At 37.9% G+C, this 22,332-nt stretch overlaps 1 protein-coding gene across 1 annotated transcript; it reads right to left on the bottom strand.

The window, feature by feature from the left end:
- Positions 1-2,899: 2,899 nt before the first annotated feature.
- Positions 2,900-5,924, bottom strand: LOC110621475 (protein NRT1/ PTR FAMILY 5.6). Its single transcript, XM_021765758.2, has 4 exons — positions 5,662-5,924; positions 4,677-4,894; positions 4,020-4,558; positions 2,900-3,936 (listed from the first exon to the last, which is right to left on the bottom strand). Exons 1-4 carry the CDS (start codon positions 5,795-5,797, stop codon positions 3,051-3,053), a joined length of 1,779 nt encoding a protein of 592 aa, XP_021621450.2. The 5' UTR covers positions 5,798-5,924; the 3' UTR covers positions 2,900-3,050.
- Positions 5,925-22,332: the final 16,408 nt, after the last annotated feature.

Genomic DNA, 22,332 nt, shown 5'->3' on the forward strand with positions numbered 1-22,332 from the left:
GGCCATTCATGGTGGCAGCGTACTTTAGCACTTCTGAAGCAGGGGTACTTTTGGTCGAAAATGGTGACTGATGTCCAAGAGTATACAATGACTTATTTGGTGTGTCAACAGGATAAGGCGGACAGACAAAAACCAGCAGGGTTGTTACAGCCATTACCAGTGCTGAGTAGGCCATGGGTAAGTGTTTCCATTGACTTTATCGCTGGACTCCCACAAGTAGGGGAATTTGATCACATCCTGGTGATTGTCGATAGGTTTTCCAAATATGCCACGTTCGTGCCGATGTCAAAATATTGCTCCGCAGAGGAGATTGCTAAAGTATTTTTCAAGCATGTAGTAAAATACTGGGGGATCCCGAAGAGCATAGTTAGTGACCGTGATGCAAGATTTATAGGGTCATTTTGGTCGGAGCTGTTCAAGCTGTTGGGCACTAACTTGGCGATGTCCTCAAGTTATCATCCTCAGACAGACGGACAAACGGAGAGAGTTATTGGAATGTTAGAGGAGTACCCGCGGCACTTTGTTAGTCTCAGCCAGAAGAATTGGGTTTCCCTCCTTGACGTTGCTCAATTTTATTTTAATTCTTTACAGAGCTCTACTACTAACAAAAGCCCTTTTGAGATTGTGACAGATCAACAACTGTTGACATCGTATAATGTAGATGGGCCTTATTTCGGCCACAATTCGAAAGCATTCCAGTTCAGTAAGGAGTGGAGACAAAATGTGGAGCTTGCCCGCGCTCAGTTAGAGAAGCTAAGAGTCATATGAAGAAATGGGCATATGAGAACCGGCGCCTGCAGGAGTTCACAGTTGGTGACTTGGTGATGGTGAAGCTATTGCCAGAGCAGCTGAGATTCCTCCGCAGCCGTGACAAGAGATTAGTCCGGAAGTATGAAGGACCAGTACCAGTAGTCGCCAAGATTGGACCAGCCGCTTACAGGATTGAACCTCCGAAGTGGATGACAATCCATCCAGTATTTCACGTCAGCAAATTGAAGCCATATAATGCCGATAAGTCTGATGCAAACCGTAACACAACATCACGACCAGTAGTAACTCGCGCACCACCTGTCTATCAAGGAGTGGAAGAAATCTTAGCGGAACGAGTCGTCAAGTCCACTAAGCGTCCACCACACAAAGAGTACCTTGTCAAGTGGAATGGCCTTGGTGATGAGGAAACTAGTTGGGAGAAGGAATCAAGTCTACAGGCATACGCACACAAGATTATGGACTTCATTAATGCTCAGTCGATGAGGACGTCGACCATTTAAGTGGGGGAGTGTCAGGGTCATAGAGTTTCAGGGACCAAAACTGTAATTTTTCAATATTAGAATTTCCGGAAAATAATAATGGGATAAATTAGTAGAAATTAGTAGTAAGAAAATGGTCATGTCAGTTTCTTGTAATTCCTTTTTATTTATTTATTAAAGGGAGGTGTCACCTCAGACATATTGATGTCTCCTCCCACCATAGTTCTACTTGTTCTTAAGGCTCTTTAGGGGGGAATGACTAGTTGGCCACCAGTAAGGGCTGGGCCCGACTGGCCACCGTAGGCTTGTTGAGTCCCTGGATTGTGCCTTCTCTTCTTGCAGGCGTTCCCCCATGTCTGCAAGTTGGGAATGGATCGTTGACATGACTGTATAATAAAAATAAGTAGCGCATTCAATAAATTTCTATGTTTGGTTGCTTGTTGATGTGCTTGTATTGCTATAATTATCCGATCATAATATTTTCATATGATAACTGTGGTATTCTCCGTTTTTACGAGAATAGGGCAGGAGGTCCTAACCTTTACGTTTCTTTGTCCAGGTGAACGCGTAGAGAGTTTGACTGACTTGGCTTGAAAAGAGTTCAAACCAAGTGTCACACGGTTCCAGGCCAGTGTCAAAATCTGAAACCGTGACACCTGGCGCCTCTCAAAGAGGCGTCAGGCCACGCTTGATGCCTCTCAAAGAGGTGCCAAGACTTGTCCTGGTGCTTCTTTGAGAGGCGCTAGACGCTCTTTTCGACTGCCACATGGCAGCCGAACCCCTAATCGGCAAATAAAATTTTACCGACTCCAAATCCCCAAATAAAAATTTTTCCACCCCTAATTCAGTAAAAAGCCCACCATTTTGATGTGAAAAATGGAAACCTTGTATTTGTCTTGAAGTTGTACATGGTGTTTTGTACATCATCATCAGAAAGTCAAACAATATTATAAAGAACAAAAGAATCGATGCATGATGCAGGCAAAACTGGAATATGGTACCAGTACATCGAAAAAAAAAAAAAAAATTGGGCTGTTATGGCCCACAAGGGTTAAAAGACAAAAATTCTAAACTTTGGTATGATAAATATCTTAATATAAATTAGAGAACTAAAGAATTTAGGGTTTAAAGATTTATGAATTTATATAATAGAGAAAATATTTAATATATATATATATATATATATATATATATATATTTTGAAAGAATTTAGAATTCACTTATTTTTTACAATTCACATTAAATTTAAGAGAATAAATATTTTATTAATAAAATTAAAAATTAAAAACTAAATTATTTATTATTTAAAAATTATGGATTAAATTGTAAGTTTTATTAAATTTTAAGGATCATAATATAAATTAATTTTAATATATATATATATATATTATTATTACGGTAAGATATTAATTTTATTTTTTAAATTTTTTATTCTCTTTAAATACCATTTTTTTAATTTTTTTTTTAATCTTATCGCACTTAGTGGGTTTAGAAATTTTTTTTTTTAACACTTATTAGATAAAAAGCATGTTGTTTTGTAGAGAGAGAAAAAAAAAAAAAAAAAGCCTAGTTGAACAATTACCGTCAATAGGCAATTAGCATTGTGAAATCTTGCCAAGTTAATAAAAAAAAAGTACATATAATTTTTGCATAAATCACTGTATCACTCAAATACCAACTAATTAATTTATTGTTTCAAACAAAAAGTACATCAGATCATATGTTGTAATTAATTATGAGATTCTTTACATAATATTTGTAGCTATAAGTTAACAGATTCATGCAACTCGAGGTTGCGTTTCAAGCCATTGAATCGCCCTGATCATTATTATTATTCTTACCATTATGGTTAGGGCAAGCAGCCACAACCACATTCCTCTGCACAGGTTTGTATGAATATCGGCGAGCCAAGAACACATAAACGAAAAAGTTAGCTGCAGCCATGAATGCTAAAAGCCAATAGAAGTTATCTAAGCGGCTACTATTCAAGTCCTTGCCAAACCAAGTCTTCCCATATTTCTCTGTGACATTATCCACAACTGTTATCAGCAGACTACTAAGGAAGTTTGCAGCTCCAAGCACACTAAGGTAGAAGGCGATGCCTAAACTCCTCATTGAATCAGGAACTTGGTCATAGAAGTACTCTTGCAATCCCACTATCGTGAATCCATCTCCAATTCCCACAATAAGAAATTGTGGAGCCAACCATAACACGCTCATTGAAAGTGAACCATTCACTGGATCCTTATCTGCAACACTTAGCCTTTTTCTCTCAATCATGGCTGCAACTATCATTGTGGCGATTGAGAGAACCATTCCAATGCCAATTCTCTGGAGGATTTTGATTCCTCTCTCATTTCCTGTTATCTTTCTTAGTGTGGGGACTAGAATCTTCTCATAAATAGTGACTGATATTATCATTCCAATGGCAGCAAGTGAATAAATAGATGCTGGAGGAATTTCGAAACCAGCGCCAATCTTTCGGTTCAACGTGGTGCCTTGTTTGATGAAGAATGTGGGAGCCTGTGCTACACAAATCCCAAATGGCAAGGTGGCGAGCCAAATTGGGATCACGTTGAGGATAAGTTTCATCTCCTCAACTTTGGTCACAGTTGCAAGTCTCCATGGACTTTGCTTCTCAGTAGAATTTTCTGTGCCCTCCAGAATAGCCGCTTTGTCAAGAAACCTGCAATTCAATTTATAATTAACTAACAAGGCAAAGCTGGAAATAAATTGGGATTAGAACATGGAAATTTCTTGCTTAATTACTTGAGCTTCTTGGTATGGCAGAGAGGCCTCCCATGGTCCATCATGGAGACTTGATATAATTCAGCAGGATTGGAAGGAGATGGCAGGTTTCTTTTTCTTATGGCAGCTACAAGAACCTGCAACATTGGCGTGAATGGGCTGCCGGATGGTGCCCGATACCGATAAAATGGCCTTCCGATGATGAAGATAGCTAGTGATAGAGCCATAATCACCGTGAGAATAACATCTGCAGCACCCCAGCTCATATGGTCTTGCGCGTAAACAATCAGAGTCACACCAAGGAGAAGTCCAGAGCAAAGGCCGAAATTCCACCAGTTGAAAAATGACATCTTTTTCTTTCTTTCTTCACAGTGATCATCATCAAATTGATCGGCTCCAAAGCTCTCCAAGGAGGGTTTATGTCCTCCAGTTCCTATGGAGATTAAATAAATGGCAAGGAAGAATACCATTTCATGAGCCTTCCTGGCTTCATGGCACATAGAATCTTCACAAGCCTTTAAGCTTGGAACAAACTGGGACATTGTTAAAAGAATCAAACCCTGTTTTTGTCCACATCCATAGAACAAGGAAAAAATAAATCCATGTTAAGTTTTTTGTAAAAAGAATTCTTTTAAGTTAATTAAGGAAATGGAAATAAGATGAGATGATGATGACGACCAGAAGATAGATTATAGAAGAAACTAAAACTGTGGAGAATCGGCCCAAGCAAGCATCAGCAACAAATCCTCCAAATAGAGGCATCAAAGTAGTCACTCCAGACCAATAATTTACAGTCTTGGCAGCAGTCTTGAGGTCTTGATGAATCACTTTAGTCAGGTAAATGATTAAGCTGGTTGCTAGTCCAAAATAACTCAACCTCTCACTGAATTCAATTGCTGCCAAATTAATCACACAAAATAAAACATTAATTACAATATTATAAGCTGTAATCCTAATTATGGCCAAGGCCATGGGATAGGTAATTAAAAAGAAATATTATGCAGCTAGAATCATAAGATAGTGATTTAGAATAGCATATATTTTCTGTGATAATGAGCTTTTTTTTTTCTGGAGAATGTAATAGAATGGACAGCACAGTATCGCATATTAAGTAGTGCTGTAGTGCAATATTTGTAGCATCTTTTAAATAAAAATGCTTGTTTTATATGTGTCAGTCCAATAATAAATATTATGAATATTCCTACATAGGTCTACGGTTCGACTCTACTGCTGACAGAAAGAGAAACCCAGTTATATTGTGCAATAATTGAAAAAAAAAAAAAAAACCTCAAAATTTAATGGATATATATGAGATATATACAAATAAAGGACAATTAAAATCCACTGTTATTGAATTCTTACGTATTATTAGGACCAATATATTCTAAAATATACTACTTTTATCCCACCGTTTAAAATTTTTACATTCAAATCAATAAAATTAATTAATAACATTAATTTTAAAATAATTTATTTAAAATACTCTTTAAATGATCATGCTTTTTATATATTATTATTAAATAATCTAAAAATTAATAAAAATATATATGAAAAATAACAATAAATGTTATAATGAAATTCTCAAAATGATATAATTTGAAAAAAAAAAAAAAAAAATTCTCTAAACGATGATGAGACGGAAATAGTAAATATTACTGCTTACAAATGATAAAGAGAGAAGCTTTCCAAATGCCGGTCTGAGCTCGGAGAGGAACCCTTCCTTTATGATCCACAGAAGAATCATAAACCCATTTTTCTTCATCAACTCTTCTTGTCTCTGCGAGTTTTTGTGGCTCCATCTTGGCCAACCGAGTCGATATGTTAATACAAGTATGGATGTATGGAAGAGAGATCACGTTGGTGAAACTGGCTTGCTTTGTACCTCTTATATAGAGAAGCGATTTGCTTGGTTGACTCACCGACTCTTTGTGTTCCAAAAATCTATAATCGATATGAAAGAAAAGAAAAGAAACAACATTGATTCTTTGGGAATAACTGGGAAAGAGAAATTAGTACATATATATTTTTTTTCCAATGAAATGAATGGAAATTATTGGATACTACTAACACTATAAAAAGTAGGCCTACATCTATGTGAGTGAAAGATATAAACTCTAAATTTATTTAAAATTAATATAAGAAGTCATTGTCGGTCTTTAGAAGGGAATGGCATCCCTGAGAAGGAATTTTTCATCATCATCAAATGGGAACAAATTACACATTTCTTTTTTAGTTTTTTGTAGAAAGGCCACCACAGACGTATTGCATTCCACCTCTGCAATTTCCATGCATAGTAGTTGATTTTGATAGCCACTGGCGGATGCATGTATGGACCAAGGTGGCTATGGATTTCACTGAAATTTTTGAAAATTATAGAGGAGATTTAAGTAATTTTCTATTAACTTTAAATAAATAAGAGAATTAATTGTCATTAAATTTCTAAAGTTTAAAAAATTTATTAGTTTATCCCATTTAAAAATTATTCATTAAAACATTATTGAATTTTATAAACTCAAATTCTTTAATATTTATGTCAAAAAATTAATTAAATTGTTTTGAATATTTATATTATTTAGTTTTAATTATATGTATTCTAGTCTTTATAAAATTTAAATAGTGATATTATTTAGTGTTTTTATTAAAGATAAAATAAATTTGCTAATAATTTTTTTTACAAATAAATTAAATAATTTCACTTTATAAAATGTAGCCACGATTTAGTTGAGTGATTTGATAAAAAGACAAATTAATAATTTTTTTAAAATCTTGAAAATTTGGTGGTAACTCCCTTATGAATAAAACTCTAACTCACTACCTAATTATTTAATTTATGTGCATACACCATTTTTGTTTATTGCTAAAAGGATAGTCATTTTTTGTTTATCTTTATTTATGCATTTGAAATTATATATTAGACCAAATTGAAATTTATAATTAAATTATTTAAATTTAAGGAAATAAATTTTAAATTTTTAGAAAAAAAGAGTTTAGGAGCAATGATTAAATTAGTTAATAGGGACTATTTAAATTTAGAAAAAAATAAATTTAATATTTAAAAAATCATAAATATAGATCAAAACTAAATAGTACTTATATGAATAGTAGTTTAGACTGTTAAAAAAAAGTGCTAAAAATTCATATTTAACATTTTATATAGGTAAAATAATTTATTTTGTAGAATTTCGTACATGTAAATTTTTTTTGATCGTTCTATTTGAGATTTACATTTTTTCAATTGTTTTAATTGAATTTAGATCTCAAATTAAGAATTTTGTGTGTATGATAAATTTTTTTTTGAATAGAGTGAAATTAAAAATTTTAATAAAAAAATAAAATTGTACCTTCACTTAAATTTGTAGGTCGGCCACTCTCTCTTGATAGTTATAAATTCCCGGAAAGAATCCTTATATTGTTTTACTTCATATACACACAATATGTGTGTATGTATATAGCATCTTCGGTAATTTGCTGCACCATCCACCTGTTAAATGAATATTTTATTTTCTTATACACACGTTTTGCATTCCATCACCGCAATTGCTTTGCATAGTACTATAATAGCTCAGCAACGTTTTAACGTATTTTTTAAAATTAATGAATTAATAAATTTTTTAATATTTTAAAAATATTTTAATATATTTTTTAAAATTAAAAGATTAATTAATGAATTTTATTAAATTTAAGGGACTAAATAGTAATTTAAATATATGTATGTATATATATACAGCCTCTTCAGTAATTTCCTGTCTCGTCCACTTGTTAAATGAATATTTAATTTCTTTTCTTACACAGACGTATTGTTGCATTCCATTCCCATGTTGCCATGCAAAGTAGTTGATTTGATTAGCTATATATCCCTAGAAAGATTACCCATATTGCTTTATAGGATGGGAAACAAAGGACAATGGTTGGTGGAAAAATATTTCTAGTTTTTTCTTTGTTTTGTGCATTTTCCATTTAAACTGTTTTTCACGAAGCTTTAGATATCGATAGATTTTCAATCCTTTCCTCTGGGTATAGCTTATCGGTTCTCTTAAGTTAACTAATCATATGAAATATATATATATATATTTTCAATATTAAAAATATTTATTTAAAATCAATTCATTATAAACCAAACGCTTTTAAAACATAAATAAGTAAATTTTTTATAAAAAAAATAGATGAAATTCATTTTAATATCTTTTAAATTTATAATGAATGAGATTCACAAAAAAATTTTTTATTCAATGATTCATCCATTAAATGAATATTTCCTCGTCGTGTATTGGAATAATCTTGAGTACAGATCTATATAATCACCAACACAACATTTAGATATAGGGTAGAATTTACAAATGGAAATATGTTGCATTAAAATTTAAAGAGTCAACCAGACCTAAATTTTGAATTTATATAGGTATTTTTTCTAATATGTTCCCTCCTTAATTTTAGTTTCCTAAATTCGTTTTTCTTATTTAAAAGGAAATAACACTTTAATTTTTAGAATATGAGCCTTTGTTTTTTTTTTTTTTTTTTGAAATGGTAGAATATGAGCTTTAATTGGATAAATAAACAAATATAAATTTTATAAATTTTTGCTTCAATATATATATTTTTTGAGATCAAATATAAGCCTATGAAAATAACCAACCTATTTCATTATAAATTGAAGGAAATTATCATTTGGTTTTTGTGATATGTAAAAATTTATTAATTAATTTTTTATTTTAAAAATTATATTAAATATTATTAAGAGTTTTTAAAAAATTTTTACTAATTATTCTTTCTATTATCTTTAATTATTAAAAATACTTTCAATATGAAGAAATAAATTAATAGATATTTTATAAATTAAGTGATTAATTAATATTTTTTTTAAAATATAAGAAATAAATAGTAAAGTGTTTATTAAATAAAATTAATAAAAGAATTAATTAGTTTATTTTTTAAATCTCGTTTTAATTTATTTTTAAAATTAGTTAATTAATTAAAGAATTAAGATGAAAGAATTAATTAATTAATTTTTTAAATTTCATTTTAATATATTTTTAAAATTAGTTAATTAATTAAAGAATTTTTTAAATTGTAGTGAGTAAATAATAATTTTTTTTTAATTTCTCTAAATTGAAGTGTTAAGTGGAGTGGATGCCTTGTTAGTTCTCTTTACTCATTTGGCTTAGTATAATCACCACATTTATTTTTTAAAAAAAAATAAAACTGCATATTGTATTAATAAAATTTTATCAAATAAAGTGGGATATCATCCCAAACAGAAAGACGATTATACCTGTTAAATTCTCTAGTCAAAATATGAGCAGTTAAAGTAGCATTATGATGAACCCATTTAATAAAAATATCAGTTCTAGAGTCTAACAAAAATTTACAACCATTCAAAATCAAACCCCTACATAAGATAATTTGGCAAAAATGCTCATCAAGTACCTGTCTAAACCCTTGCATAAGATAATTTGACAAATATACTCATTCTTTCTCATCTCTCGAGTATAAATCATTAAAGTCTCTCGAACAAAACTACAGAAGAGAGTTTCTACGAGATAAAACTCGAATAAGATTCCAAGACTGACGTCATCGTTGCGATTTTGAAAATCCATAATAACTAGTAAACTCTCATTGAATATTACCTTCCGAAACAACCGAATCAATAAAATTTGAAGAAAAGCCAACTACAGAAACAGACCTATGATTCTTCCACATTAACGAAAAGGGCTCCTCCCAATCCTTATCTATTGACTGAGAAGCAACCATCAAAATGTAAAAAATTACGAAAAAATTTCATACGAGAACTAAGAGTTTTTGTTTCCATAAAAAATAAAATATCCGGCTTGTAACTAGAAACAAAATCCTTCAATGCAATAACAGTCCGAGGATTGCCGCCATAAATATGTTAAAAAGGTCTACATATTCTGAAAAATGATTGGATTGTATGTGAGAAATATCTCCACCATACAGAAATCATAAGTGACGATCGAAATATCTCGGAGCTCTTAATAGGGACAACAACATCTTCTTCTTTTTTATCGATAGTCAATTGACGCAGATCGTCTTGCATGGAAAAAGAAAAGAAGAAGTTAGGTTATAATCACCTCATTATAACCGTTTTTTTCAAATGAACTAGAAAAATTAATTTTGTAATGACCCGAAAATCGGATCACTACCGGCGCTAGAATTCAGATCGACTTAAGGTCGCCGAAATCCGTAACAAGCCTACTATACATCCTGTGTACCTGTTAAAATCCCATACATGATCATATATAATAACAAAAACTTAAACATTTCCATAAAACCAAGCTCAACATGTACATGTATCATACTAAAAATATAAAACCAATACTAGAGCCCTCATCAAATGCTCTAGTATGGTTAACATTACATGCCTCAAGCTTGGTTCAAGCATAACTCATAATTAAAAACTTTTACATAATGATCATGTTAATAAGGATTAGAAAGGTAAAGAAAACTAGGGTCAAGCACAATTCTAATCCATTAAATAATACATGTCCACGACCATTCTATTATATTAACTATACCAGCTACTATGCCGACTTCCCGAGCTATCTTCAACCCTACAAACCTAGGGTTAGGGGAAAGGGATAAGCTACAAGAGTCTAGTGAACAGAACATAAAAACAGTTTAATAATCATATGCTCGTATAAAATGCGTCACAACACAAACAGTTCACATCAAGATTGACTTGTCACCAGTAACCCTCTACACAATCCAATGTGCCCGGCCCTCGACGGAGCTCCTCAGGACTTTCGCTTAAACATAACATAACATATCCATAAATGTCAGGGGCGTAGAATGGGCCTCGACCTGGACTTTCTCTTACATATTGCCAGGGGCGTAAAATGGGTCTCGACCTGGACTTCCGTATTATATCATATCATATCATATCGAGGGCTAATGGGTCATCCAACATCCATCCACATCAACAGTAAATTATGCAATGCAGCATATTCGTGAATTCTAATGCAACATCCTAATATATAAACATGGCATTCGTGATGCATGAACATGCTTAAAAGTTTAGTTATTTTGAAAAGATAGTTCAGTTCTACTCACCTCTGGCTGACGCTTGCCTAACAATGACACAGCTAGCTCACTGAAGGCCTCTACAGTCTCCCAGGTCTGATCCTATACAGATGGACTCAAATGAGGGACCAAACATAGCTATCACAAGACTCAAAACAACTCCCCAAGAACCCCCTAAAACATAACAAAATATGCACATAAAACAAGCAAAGAAAGGCTAGGCAGGGGACTTTTGGTGGCAGGTTCAGCGGCCGAAGGTCCCTCACAGATCCGAAAGTCAAGGACTTTCGGGGGTAGGTTCGGCGGCCTAAACTCCACACAGATCCGAAAAGTCAGCAACCTTCGGAGGCGGATTTGGCAGCCGAAACTCCATCACAGATCCAAAAGTCATGCTTTCGGGGGCAGGTTAGGCGGCCAAAAGGCTGCCTCCACAAGCAGGTTCGGCGATCGAACCTTGCTTCAACGGTCGAACCTGGGTTCTCCAGCAAGGTAGAACCCGTTTTTGCCTTATGTACTCAGCCTCCAAAACTTCTCAAATCCTCACACCCAACTCCTCAAAACATGCATACACACTCATCAAGTATAAGGGGCATAAAAACTAGCCTAAACCCCAACAAACAACCATAAAAACAACACAAGAGCAAACATTCATAAAAAATCCAACTCAAACCCTATAATATTAGATCTGACCATTTCATGCATTTTTAACCCTTTACCCCTTCTTAAAACTTGATTAAAATATAAGGAAAATAAGGATCTAGGCTTACCTCTTGGAGATCTAAAGGTGACAGCAATCCCAACGTGGAGATGAGGTAAAACGGTCTCCGGAGGTCTCCAAGGTTTCAAAACTTGGATTCAAGCTCAAATCTTCAAAAACAAGGCAAAACTCATGAATTTCTTTAAGGCATTTGAAGAATAAACAACAAAATCACCAAAGGAAGGGCAAGGACTCACTTATGCCTGAAAATGGAGAGAAAACTCCCTCATCTTCGGGCTGAAGGCCTCTTATAGGTGGCTGGATGAAACCACCTTCGGGGACCGAAAGGGGAGATCCCGCGGGGGCACTACCTTCGGTGGCCGAACATATGGTTCGGCGGCCGAACCTGGCTTTTCCCTCAAAAACCATTTCTTCAAAACTCTTTTCTTTCTTTCTTAAAACCAATGAATTTTTAAATTCATTTTATAAAAACTTTATTTTACCCTTCTAAGGGGATTCCAGCTTTGAAAATTCCAGATTCCAATGGAAATTTCATCGGAAGGTTGGAATTCCGACGCCGGAGCTTAGCCGTGTATTACATTCTTCCCCCCTTAAGAACATTCATCTTCGATTGTTCAACAAGCAAACATAAACATTAAGAGCACACACGAAAGCATAAAACACTTACTTTAAAAGAGATAGGGGTATTGCTGGAGTATGGACTCTCGAGTCTCCCAGGTGCACTCTTCCATGTTGTGGTGATTCCAAAGGACTTTCACCATTGCGATTTCCTTGTTCCTCAACCTTCTGATTTGCGTGTCTATGATCCGCACTGGCTGCTCAACATAGGTGAGATCTCCTAGGATCTCCACATCAGGTTCATTAAGAACCTTACCTGGATTTGACACGAACTTTCGTAACATGGAAACATGGAAAAACGGATGGATCCTCACCATAGAAGCAGGCAAATCTAACTTGTAAGATACATTCCCAATCTTTTGCAAAATTTCGAGATGTACCTTGGAGCTAGTTTACCTTTCTTCCCAAAACGAATCACCCCCTTCATAGGAGACACCTTAAGCAACACCATATCTCCCTCCTAGAAAACAACATGCTTCCTGCGGATGTCTGCATAACTCTTTTATCTGCTCACAGCTGTTCTAATCCTCTTTCTAATGATAGGCACTACCCTGCTGGTGATCTTTACTAACTCTGGTCCTGCCAAGGCCCATTCTCCTACTTCTTCCCAGCAGACGGGTGACCTGCACTTCCTCCCATATAGAGCTTCATAAGGAGCCATCCCAATGCTAGCATGGTAACTGTTATTATAGGCAAACTCCACCAATGGTAGATGTTGCCTCCAAGAACCGCCAAAGTCTAGCACACACATTTTTAACATATCTTCTATCATATGAATGGTCCTCTCTGAATGTCTGTCAGTCTGTGGATGAAAGGCAATGCTAAAGTCCAACCTCGTGCCCATAACATTTTGCAAACTCCGCCAAAACCTGGAGGTAAACTGGGGTCCCTTATCTGACACTATTGATACTAGAGTCCCATGTAGCCTGACAATCTCCTCTACATACACCTGCGCCAATTTGTCCAAAGAATAGCCACTCCTGACAGGAATGAAGTGAGCAGATTTGGTCAATCTATCCACTATTACCCATATAGAGTCTAGTCTGTTAGACATTGCTGGTAATCCCACCATGAAATCCATCACCACATTTTTCCATTTCCATTTTGGAATCGGTAGTGGGTTGAGCATCCCAGCTGGCTTCTGATGTTACAGCTTCACCCTCTGACATATCTTGCAAGTGGACTGTAATATCCGGCTAGACCCCGGCATTGGAATTCCTACCTTCCGGTAGAATCTCCGTTGAAATCTAGAATTTCTCGGATGTCGGAGCCTTCTAGAAGGGTAAAATAAAGGTTTTCTAAAATGTTTTTATATGTTTTTATAGTTTTAATGAAGAAAGAAATTGAGTTTTGAAAAAGAAAAGAGCTTGAAGGAAAACCCAGGTTCGGCCGCCGATCCTCATGTTCGACCGCAGAATATGGGGTGGATGCGGAGGCACTTTTGGCCCCCGAAGGTGGTCTGGCCAGCCACCTATAAAGGGCCCCCTGTCCGAAAATGGGCGAGTTTTCTCTCTCCATTTCTGGGCAAGGTGAGTCTCCGCCACCCCTTGTCAATCTTGTGCTTTTCCTTCAAGTCTCTCATGATTTTTATGAGTTTATATCTTGTTTTTGAAGAATTTTAAGCTAAGATCAAAGTTTTAAAGTTTGGAGACCCCGGAGCTTGATTTCTCCCAACCTCCAAGTTTGGATCACATCTCCTCTCGATCTTCAATAGGTAAGTGTAGATCCTCACCTTCTTTTATATTTTAAGTGAGTTTTAAAAAGGGGTTAAGGGTTTTGATGCATGTTTAGAGTAGATGTAAAATGTTAGGGTTTATGTGAGTATGTTGATAAATGTATGCTAAATGTGATGTTTGTTGGGGTTTAGGCTAGTTTTATGCCCCTATGTGCTTGAGTAAGTGTTTATACATGCTTTTGAGTGTTGAGTATGAGGTTGGAGGGTTTTGGGAGGCTAGATATGGGATGGCAGAATCGAGTTATGCCACCCAGAAGGATCCAGGTTCGGCCGCCGAAGCAAGGTTTGGCCGCTGAACCTGCCAGAGGAGGCAGTTTTGGCCGCCTAAGCTCGCCCCCGAAAGTTTGGACTTTCGGCTCTGGAAGGGAGTTTCGGCCGCCGAACCTGCCCCCGAAGGTTGTGACTTTCGGCTCTAGAAGGACTTTCGACCACCGAACTCTACCTCCGAAAGTGCCTGACTTTCGGATCTGTAGGGGCTTTCGACCGCCGAACCTGCCGCTGAAAGTCCCCTATTCAGCCTTCCTTTGCTTGTTTTCAATGCATGTTTTGTGATGTTTTAGGGGGTTTTTGGGGAGTTGTTTAGAGTCATGTTAGAGTTTGTTTGATCCCTCATTTGAGTCCACCTATGTAGGATCGGACCCGAGGAACCGAGGAGGCCAGCAGTGTTAGCTATTTCAGAGTCAGCCAGAGGTGAGTAGAACTAAACTATATTTTAAAGTAAATGAAATTTTTAGCATGTTCATGCATCACGAATGCCATGATATTTACTAGGTTGTTTTGCATTAGAATTCACGAATATGATGCATTGCATAATATGTTGTTGTTGTGGATGGATATTGGATGATCCACTAGCCCTCGATATGATATGTTATGATACGGTACGGAAGTCTAGTGAGGCCCATTCTACGCCTCTGGTACAATGTGAGAGAAAGACCAATGAGGCCCATTCTACGCCCCTGGCATATTGGATATGTTATGTTATATCATGTTTAAGAGAAAGTCTAGTGAGGCCCATTCTACGCCCCTGGCACAATTGGATATGTAGAGGGTTAGTGGCGACAAATCTATTCTTGATGTGAATTGTTTGTGATGTGATGCATTTCATGAAAGCATATGTTTATTAACTGTTTTACCATTCTGCTCACTGGGCTTTAGTAGCTCACCCCTTTTCCCTAATCCCCAGGTTTGCAGGAGCACAAGTAGCTATGGAAAAGTCAGCAAGGTTATGGTATAGTCTATGGAATAGATTAGTAGTGGACATGAAATGACTTGTAATGTAATGTAAGATATTGTACAGTAATGTAATGAGGATTAGTATTGTGCTTGGCCCTAATGTATGGTTAATCCCTCTGGTACATGATCTTTATGAAATATTTTTAATGATGATATATGTGGAACCAAGCTTGATGTATGTAATGTTGACCCAACTAGAGCATTTCATGAGGGCTCTAGTAGGGGGTTTGTATGTATAGAATTATGGTGCATGCACAGGTCAAGCTTGGTATATGAAAAGTTTAAGTTTTTATGGAAAAGTATGATCATGTATGGGATTTTATCAGATATACAGGATGTATATTAGGCTTGCTACGGGTTCCGGCGACCTTAAGTCGATCTGAATCCTAGCGCCGATAGCGGTCCGGTTCCCAGGTCATTACACGGACACAAACTGCGCCACTTCCCTCTTCATAGCTGGCCACCAATTAACTCTCTTCAGATCCTGATACATTTTGGTGGCCCCAGGATGAACATTGTACCTGGTATTATGAGCTTCTCTCATAATGTCTCCCTTCAGACTTACGTCATCTGGTACACATAATCTTTTTCCGTAATGGAGGATCCCTTTGTTGTCGAATCTAAACTCACCATTCTTGCCGGTCTGAACAGTTCTCGCTATCTTCATCAACTCAGGGTCCTCATGCTGTTTCTGTGCCACTTACTCCAGAAACACTGGTGTCACTCTAATCTGAGCCACTAGTGCACCTGTACCAGACAACTCTAGCTGTAAACCCTCATTAATGAGCCAGTAAAATTCCCTCACCACCGGTCTTCTCTCTACTGTAATATGGGATAAACTGTCAAGTGATTTCCGGTTGAGAGCATCTGCTACTACATTTGCCTTATCCGAATGATACTGGATCTTGCAATCATAATCACTAAGCAACTCTACCCATCTTCTCTGCCTCAGGTTCAACTCTTTCTGACTCAAGATTTATTGCAAACTTTTATGATCTGTAAAGATCTCACATTTTACCCCATACAGGTAATGCCTCCACATCTTGAGTGCAAAGATCACAGCTGCCATCTCTAGATCGTGTGTAGGATAATTCAACTCGTGCTTCTTTAGCTGTCTAGAAGCATAAGCAATTACCCTCTTATTCTGCATTAGCATACAACCTAGTCCCACTCGGGATGCATCACAAAACACTGTGAAATCTTCATCACTTTAGGCAAAGCTAACACCGGTGCTGACATTAGTCTTCTCTTTAGCTCTTCAAAACTTTCTTCACACTGTTCTAACCAAACAAACCTCTGATTCTTTTTGGTCAATCTGGTCATAGGGGCAGCAATTTTTGAGAAGTCCTGAACAAATCTCCTGTAGTAACCCGACAAACCCAAAAAGCTCTTAATCTCTATCACTGTAGTGGGACTGGACTAGTTAGCTACAGCTTCTACTTTCTTAGGGTCCACCTCGATTCCCTTTTCTGACACCACATGCCCCAAGAAAGAAATACTCCTCAACCAGAATTCACATTTAGAGAACTTGGCATACAAGCCGTGTTCTCTCAAGGTCTGCAATACAATCCTCAAATGATAGGCATCCTCTTCTGCATTTCTGAAATACACCAAAATATCGTCAATGAAAACAATAACAAAGTGATTCAGAAACTGTCTGAAAACTCTATTCATGAGATCCATGAATGCTGCAAGGGTGTTAGTTAGCCCGAACGACATCACTAGGAACTCATAATGCCCATATCTGGTCCTGAAGGCTGTCTTGGGTTTGTCTTCCTCTCGGACTCTCAGCTAATGATACCCGGATCTCAAATCTATCTTCGAAAAACAATCAGCTCCTGCTAGCTGGTCAAACAGATCATCGATCCTGGGTAACGGATACTTGTTTTTGGTAGTGACTTTGTTCAACTGTCTATAGTCAATACAAAGCCTTAGGGATCCATCCTTCTTTTTCACAAACAAAATCGGAGCACCCCAGAGTGAGGTACTAGGTCAGATGAAACCCTTATCTACCAATTCTTGCAACTGCTCTTTCAACTCCTTCAACTCCTTTAACTCTACAGGTGCCATCCTGTAGGGAGGAATAGAGATGGGTCTGGTTCCTGGCATTACTTCAATTTCAAACTCTATCTCCCTGGCAGGTGGTAAACCTGGTAGCTCATTTGGAAAAACATCGAAAAACTCTCTGACCACGGGTACTAATGCTGGTTCCCTGACCTGACCATTTAATTCTCTAACATGTGCAAGAAACCCCTGACAACCCCTCCTAAGCAACCTACGAGCCTACAGGGCAGATATCAAACCTCTAGGCATCCCTACTTTGTCTCCTCTGAAGACGACCTCTGATCCATCTTGTTCTCTGAACCTGACTATCTTGTCTCTGCAGTCCAAGGTAGCACCATGAGTAGAGAGCCAATCCATTCCTAGAATGACGTCAAAATCGGTCAAATTTAGAACCATAAGGTTAGCTGGAAGGCAGCTATCCTCAACAAAAACTGGACTGAACCGGCAAACTGACTCTATCACAGATGGATTACACTTGGGCCCACTGACCCAAAGAGGACACTCTAACTTAGAAGCTACCAAACCCAAACTCTCTACGGCTCTCGGAGAAATAAAAGAATGAGAAGCACCAGGGTCCATAAGAGCATACACAGAACACCCAATAGTGAGTTTACCTGACACCACCGTATTCGATGTGTTGGCCTTCTGCTGTGTCATGGTGAAGATCCGTGCTGGAGCTGAAGGACCTTCCCCTTGGAAACCTACTAAAGAAGAGGCTATCCCTCTCCCTCTACCTCGCCCTCTGCCCTGAGATGTGGCCAAAGCTGCTGGCTGAGCCACGCTGCCAGAAGCTGTCTGCTGAGACTGAGTCATCAAAGTTGCATTGGGACACTCACGTGCCATGTGCCCTCCTGTTCATATCTGAAACATGCTGTAGTCCCAAACCGATAGACCCCTTTGTGCGACTTACCGCACCTCATACATCCGAAGCTATCCGAACCAGAGCTTGAACTACCATCCATTCCCATACCAGACTTCAATCGGTTCCAAAACTTGTTCTTCTTGGGCTTAGATTTGTTCCACTTTTTAATTTCTATGGTGGTTGTGTTTAGAGAGGAGAGATCAAACTTCCCTGTATCCAGGGTTTTGGAACTCGAGGACTGTGCCACCTGTTGCTTAACTGTACCTTGAATGATGGCGCTAGCCTCCATTTTCCGAGCCGCATCCACAATTGTGTGGAAACTCTCTCTCTCCGCTGCTAGAATCAAGGAGGAATACCTAGAGTGGAGTCTCATAGTATACCTCCTTGCCTTTTTCTGGTCAATGTCATAAGCCTCACCCACAAACTGAAGCAACTCAAGAAACTTGTCTATATACTCATCCACGCTTATGTCTTCAGTCTGTCTCAATTGCTCAAATTCTATCACCTTCAACTCCCATGAACTGTCTGGAAAAGCCCATCCTACAAATTCATTAGCTAATTGTTTCCAAGATAGGCTGTCCAGTCTCGGATCCACATAATTTTTGAACCACTCCTTTGCCTTCTTGCATTTAAGAGTAAACCCCGCCATCTGAATGGCTCTACTGTTACTAGTCCCCAACTCATGAGTTATCATTTTCACCATCTTGAGGTACTCAAACGGATCATCACCTGTTTTATTTGGGAGCATCCAACTTCAAATAGTCCGTCATTTTAACCTTGCGCCCAACTGATGGGTTAGGTTTGGGTGGTTGGGTTTTAGGAATTTGTGGTTATGCTGGGGGAGGAGGTGGTGCAGCATTCCCTGGATTAGGGTTTGGTGGATTCTGGTAATAAAAGGGTGGAGGTGAGAATATGGGATATGGTGGTAATAGGGAGGATAGGGCATGTGTGAGGAGTATGGTGGTAGCTAGAGAAATTGGATGGCTCCCCATCGGATACCCGGGTCCCTGTGGGTAGGGTGGATACTGAGGTGGGTAAGCAAAGCCCGAGGCTTGAGCGCCTCTTTCAGATTCTCCCATACCCTCTCCTGAAAAACTCACACCCAGACTTCCGTCTCTTCTTTGTTCATCCTTCACTGTTTTCCTAACATCTGCTGACATCCTTCCCGAATCAGTTCTCCTTCTATTTACATCAAAAGACCTTCTAGGGTCCCTTGACATTTCTCCTCTATTAGTCCTACTCGACCGTGCTCTTGACGGAGCAGTAGGAGGAAGGGCATCCATGCCCTCATTCTCAGATGGAACTCCAGTCAATCGTACAAATCGATGTGAGCCTCGCATCCTGTCTTATGAAAAAACAACATATATCACATAACATTAGCATCATATGGTTCATGTGGACACACATGAACCCACAACATATACATAACATATCATTAATGCACATACATAATATCATGGCATTACACATCATCATACATTTGTCAAGACAGGACTCTACATCATATCCTAGTGGACATGATTTTTCCTAATGTGCTTGCCCTTCTATAACATCTATAAGCCTGACACTCCCTAGGTCCGACCATATGAACCTAGGGCTCTGATACCACTCTGTAACGATCCAGAAATCGGACCGCTACCGGTGCTAGGATTCAGATCGACTTAAGGTCGCCGGAACCCGTAGCAAGTCTACTATACATTCTGTGTACTTGTTAAAATTCCATACATGATCATACATAATAACAAAAACTTAAACATTTCCATAAAACCAAGCTCAACCTGTACATGTATCATACTGAAAACATAAAACCCATACTAGAGCCCTCATCAAATGCTCTAGTATAATTAACATTACATGCCTCAAGCTTGGTTCAAGCATAACTTATAATTAAAAACTTTTACATAATGATCATGTTAACAAGGATTACAAAGGTAAAGGAAACTAGGGCGAAGCACAATTCTAATCCATTAAATAATACATGTCCACGACTATTCTATTATATTAACTATACCAGCTACTATGCCGGTTTCCCGAGCTATCTTCGACCCTGCAAACCTGGGGTTAGGGAAAAGGGATAAGCTACAAGAGCCTAGTGAGCAGAACATAAAAACAGTTTAATAATTATATGCTCGTATTAAATGCGTCACAAAACAAACAATTCATATCAAGATGGATTTGACACCACTAACCCTCTACATAATCCAATGTGCCCGGCCCTCGACGGAGCTCCTCAAGACTTTCGCTTAAACATAACATAACATATCCATAGATGCTAGGGATGTAGAATGGGCCTCGACCTGGACTTTCTCTTACATATTGCCAGGGGCATAGAATGGGTCTCGACCTGGACTTCCGTATCATATCATATCATATCATATCGATGGCTAGTGGGTCATCCAACATCCATCCACATCAACAGTAAATTATGCAATGCAGCATATTCGTGAATTCTAATGCAACATCCTAATACATAAACATGGCATTCGTAATGCATGAACTTGCTTAAAAGTTTAGTTATTTTGAAAAGATAGTTCAGTTTTATTCACCTCTCGCTGATGCTTGCCTAATAATGATACAACTAGCTCACTGAAGGCCTCTACGGTCTCTGTAACAACCCGAAAACCGGACCGCTACCGGCACTAGGATCCAAATCGGCTTAAGGCCGCCGGAACCTGTAGCAAGCCTGACATACAACCTGTAAACCTGTTTAAACCCATACATGATCAACAGCATACATAAAAAAATTTTGAACTTTTCTTTTACCAAGCTCAACCTGTGCATGCCCATAAACATATACATAAACATAAACCCCACACTGGAGCTCTCATCAAATGCTCCAATGGGGCATCTCATCATACACAAGCTTGGTGGAACATAACATCATAAAACATAGATCATGTTTACAAAAGGGATTTCTATACAAACTCGGTCAAGCACAACTTCTAAACCTCAATCTCATAATCAACATTTTTCATGACATAACTGTGGGACGGTCAGCTGCTGCAATTCCGCCAAGCAGGCAGCTGACTGTTATACTCGGTCCCGCTAAATTTTTGCGACATCCTCGTCGCAAATCATTTCACAATTTATCATGTCCACATTCTATCTATTACATACACATGACTTCATCCATCTTGACTTCTCTGCCTAGCCCGTACCTGCAAACCTGGGGGATTAGGGAAAGGGGTGAGCTATTAGAGCCCAGTGAGCAGAATAATAAAAACATTATATTATCATTTCATGCTTTCATGGAATGCATCACATCACAAACATATCACATCAAGGATGAACTTGTCACCAGTAGCCCTCTACATATCCAATAGTGCCAGAACGTAGAATGGGTCCTGGTCTTTCTCTTACATAGCATAACATAACATTCCAATGTGCCAGAACGTAGAATGGGTCCTGGTCTTTCTCTTACATAGTGCCAGCGAACGTAGAATGGGTCCCACTGGTCTTACATTCCGTACCGTACATATCATATCGTCACATCATAGGTCGAGGGTTATGGATCATCCAACGTTCATCCACATCAACAACAAAATATGCAATGCAACATATTCGTGAATTCTAATGCAAACAACCTAGTATATCTCATGGCATTAATGATGCGTGAATCATGCTAAAAGTCCATTATTTGCTTTAAAACGTAATGAGTTATTCCACTCACCTCTGGATAGCTCTGACCAGACACTGGGGCAGCTGACTCACTGCAGGGGTCCTCGGTTCCTCGGGTCCGAACCTACACAGGTGGACTCAAATGAGGGACCAAACATACATGAACATAACTCTAAACTACTCCCAAAAAATCCCCTAGAACATCATGAAACAATCATAGAAAAACATGCAAAGGAGGGCTGGACAGGGCACTTTCGGCGGCAGGTTCGGCGGCCGAAAGTCCCTCCAGAGCCGAAAGTCGGGCAGGTTCGGCGGCACCTTCGGCGGCCGAAACTCCAAGACAGAGACGAAACTCATGCATATTCGGCGGCACTTTCGGAGGCCGAAACTGCCCTCCAGAGACGAAAGTCCTCTTTCGGGGGCAGGCTTCGGCAGCCGAAGGCTGCCTCCA

This window comes from Manihot esculenta, chromosome 8 (genome assembly GCF_001659605.2).
Source record: "Manihot esculenta cultivar AM560-2 chromosome 8, M.esculenta_v8, whole genome shotgun sequence".
Classification (NCBI taxonomy): Eukaryota; Viridiplantae; Streptophyta; class Magnoliopsida; order Malpighiales; family Euphorbiaceae; genus Manihot; species Manihot esculenta.

What these genes read in the sequence shown, in the direction of transcription:
- LOC110621475 (XM_021765758.2), bottom strand. Translation starts at nt 5,797, where the DNA reads ATGGAGCCACAAAAACTCGCAGAGACAAGAAGAGTTGATGAAGAAAAA. An exon ending in CTTCTATAATCTATCTTCTG is followed by an intron (nt 4,559 to 4,676) that starts GTCGTCATCATC and finishes GGACAAAAACAG; the next exon opens with GGTTTGATTCTTTTAACAAT. An exon ending in TGCCATACCAAGAAGCTCAA is followed by an intron (nt 3,937 to 4,019) that starts GTAATTAAGCAA and finishes ATTGAATTGCAG; the next exon opens with GTTTCTTGACAAAGCGGCTA.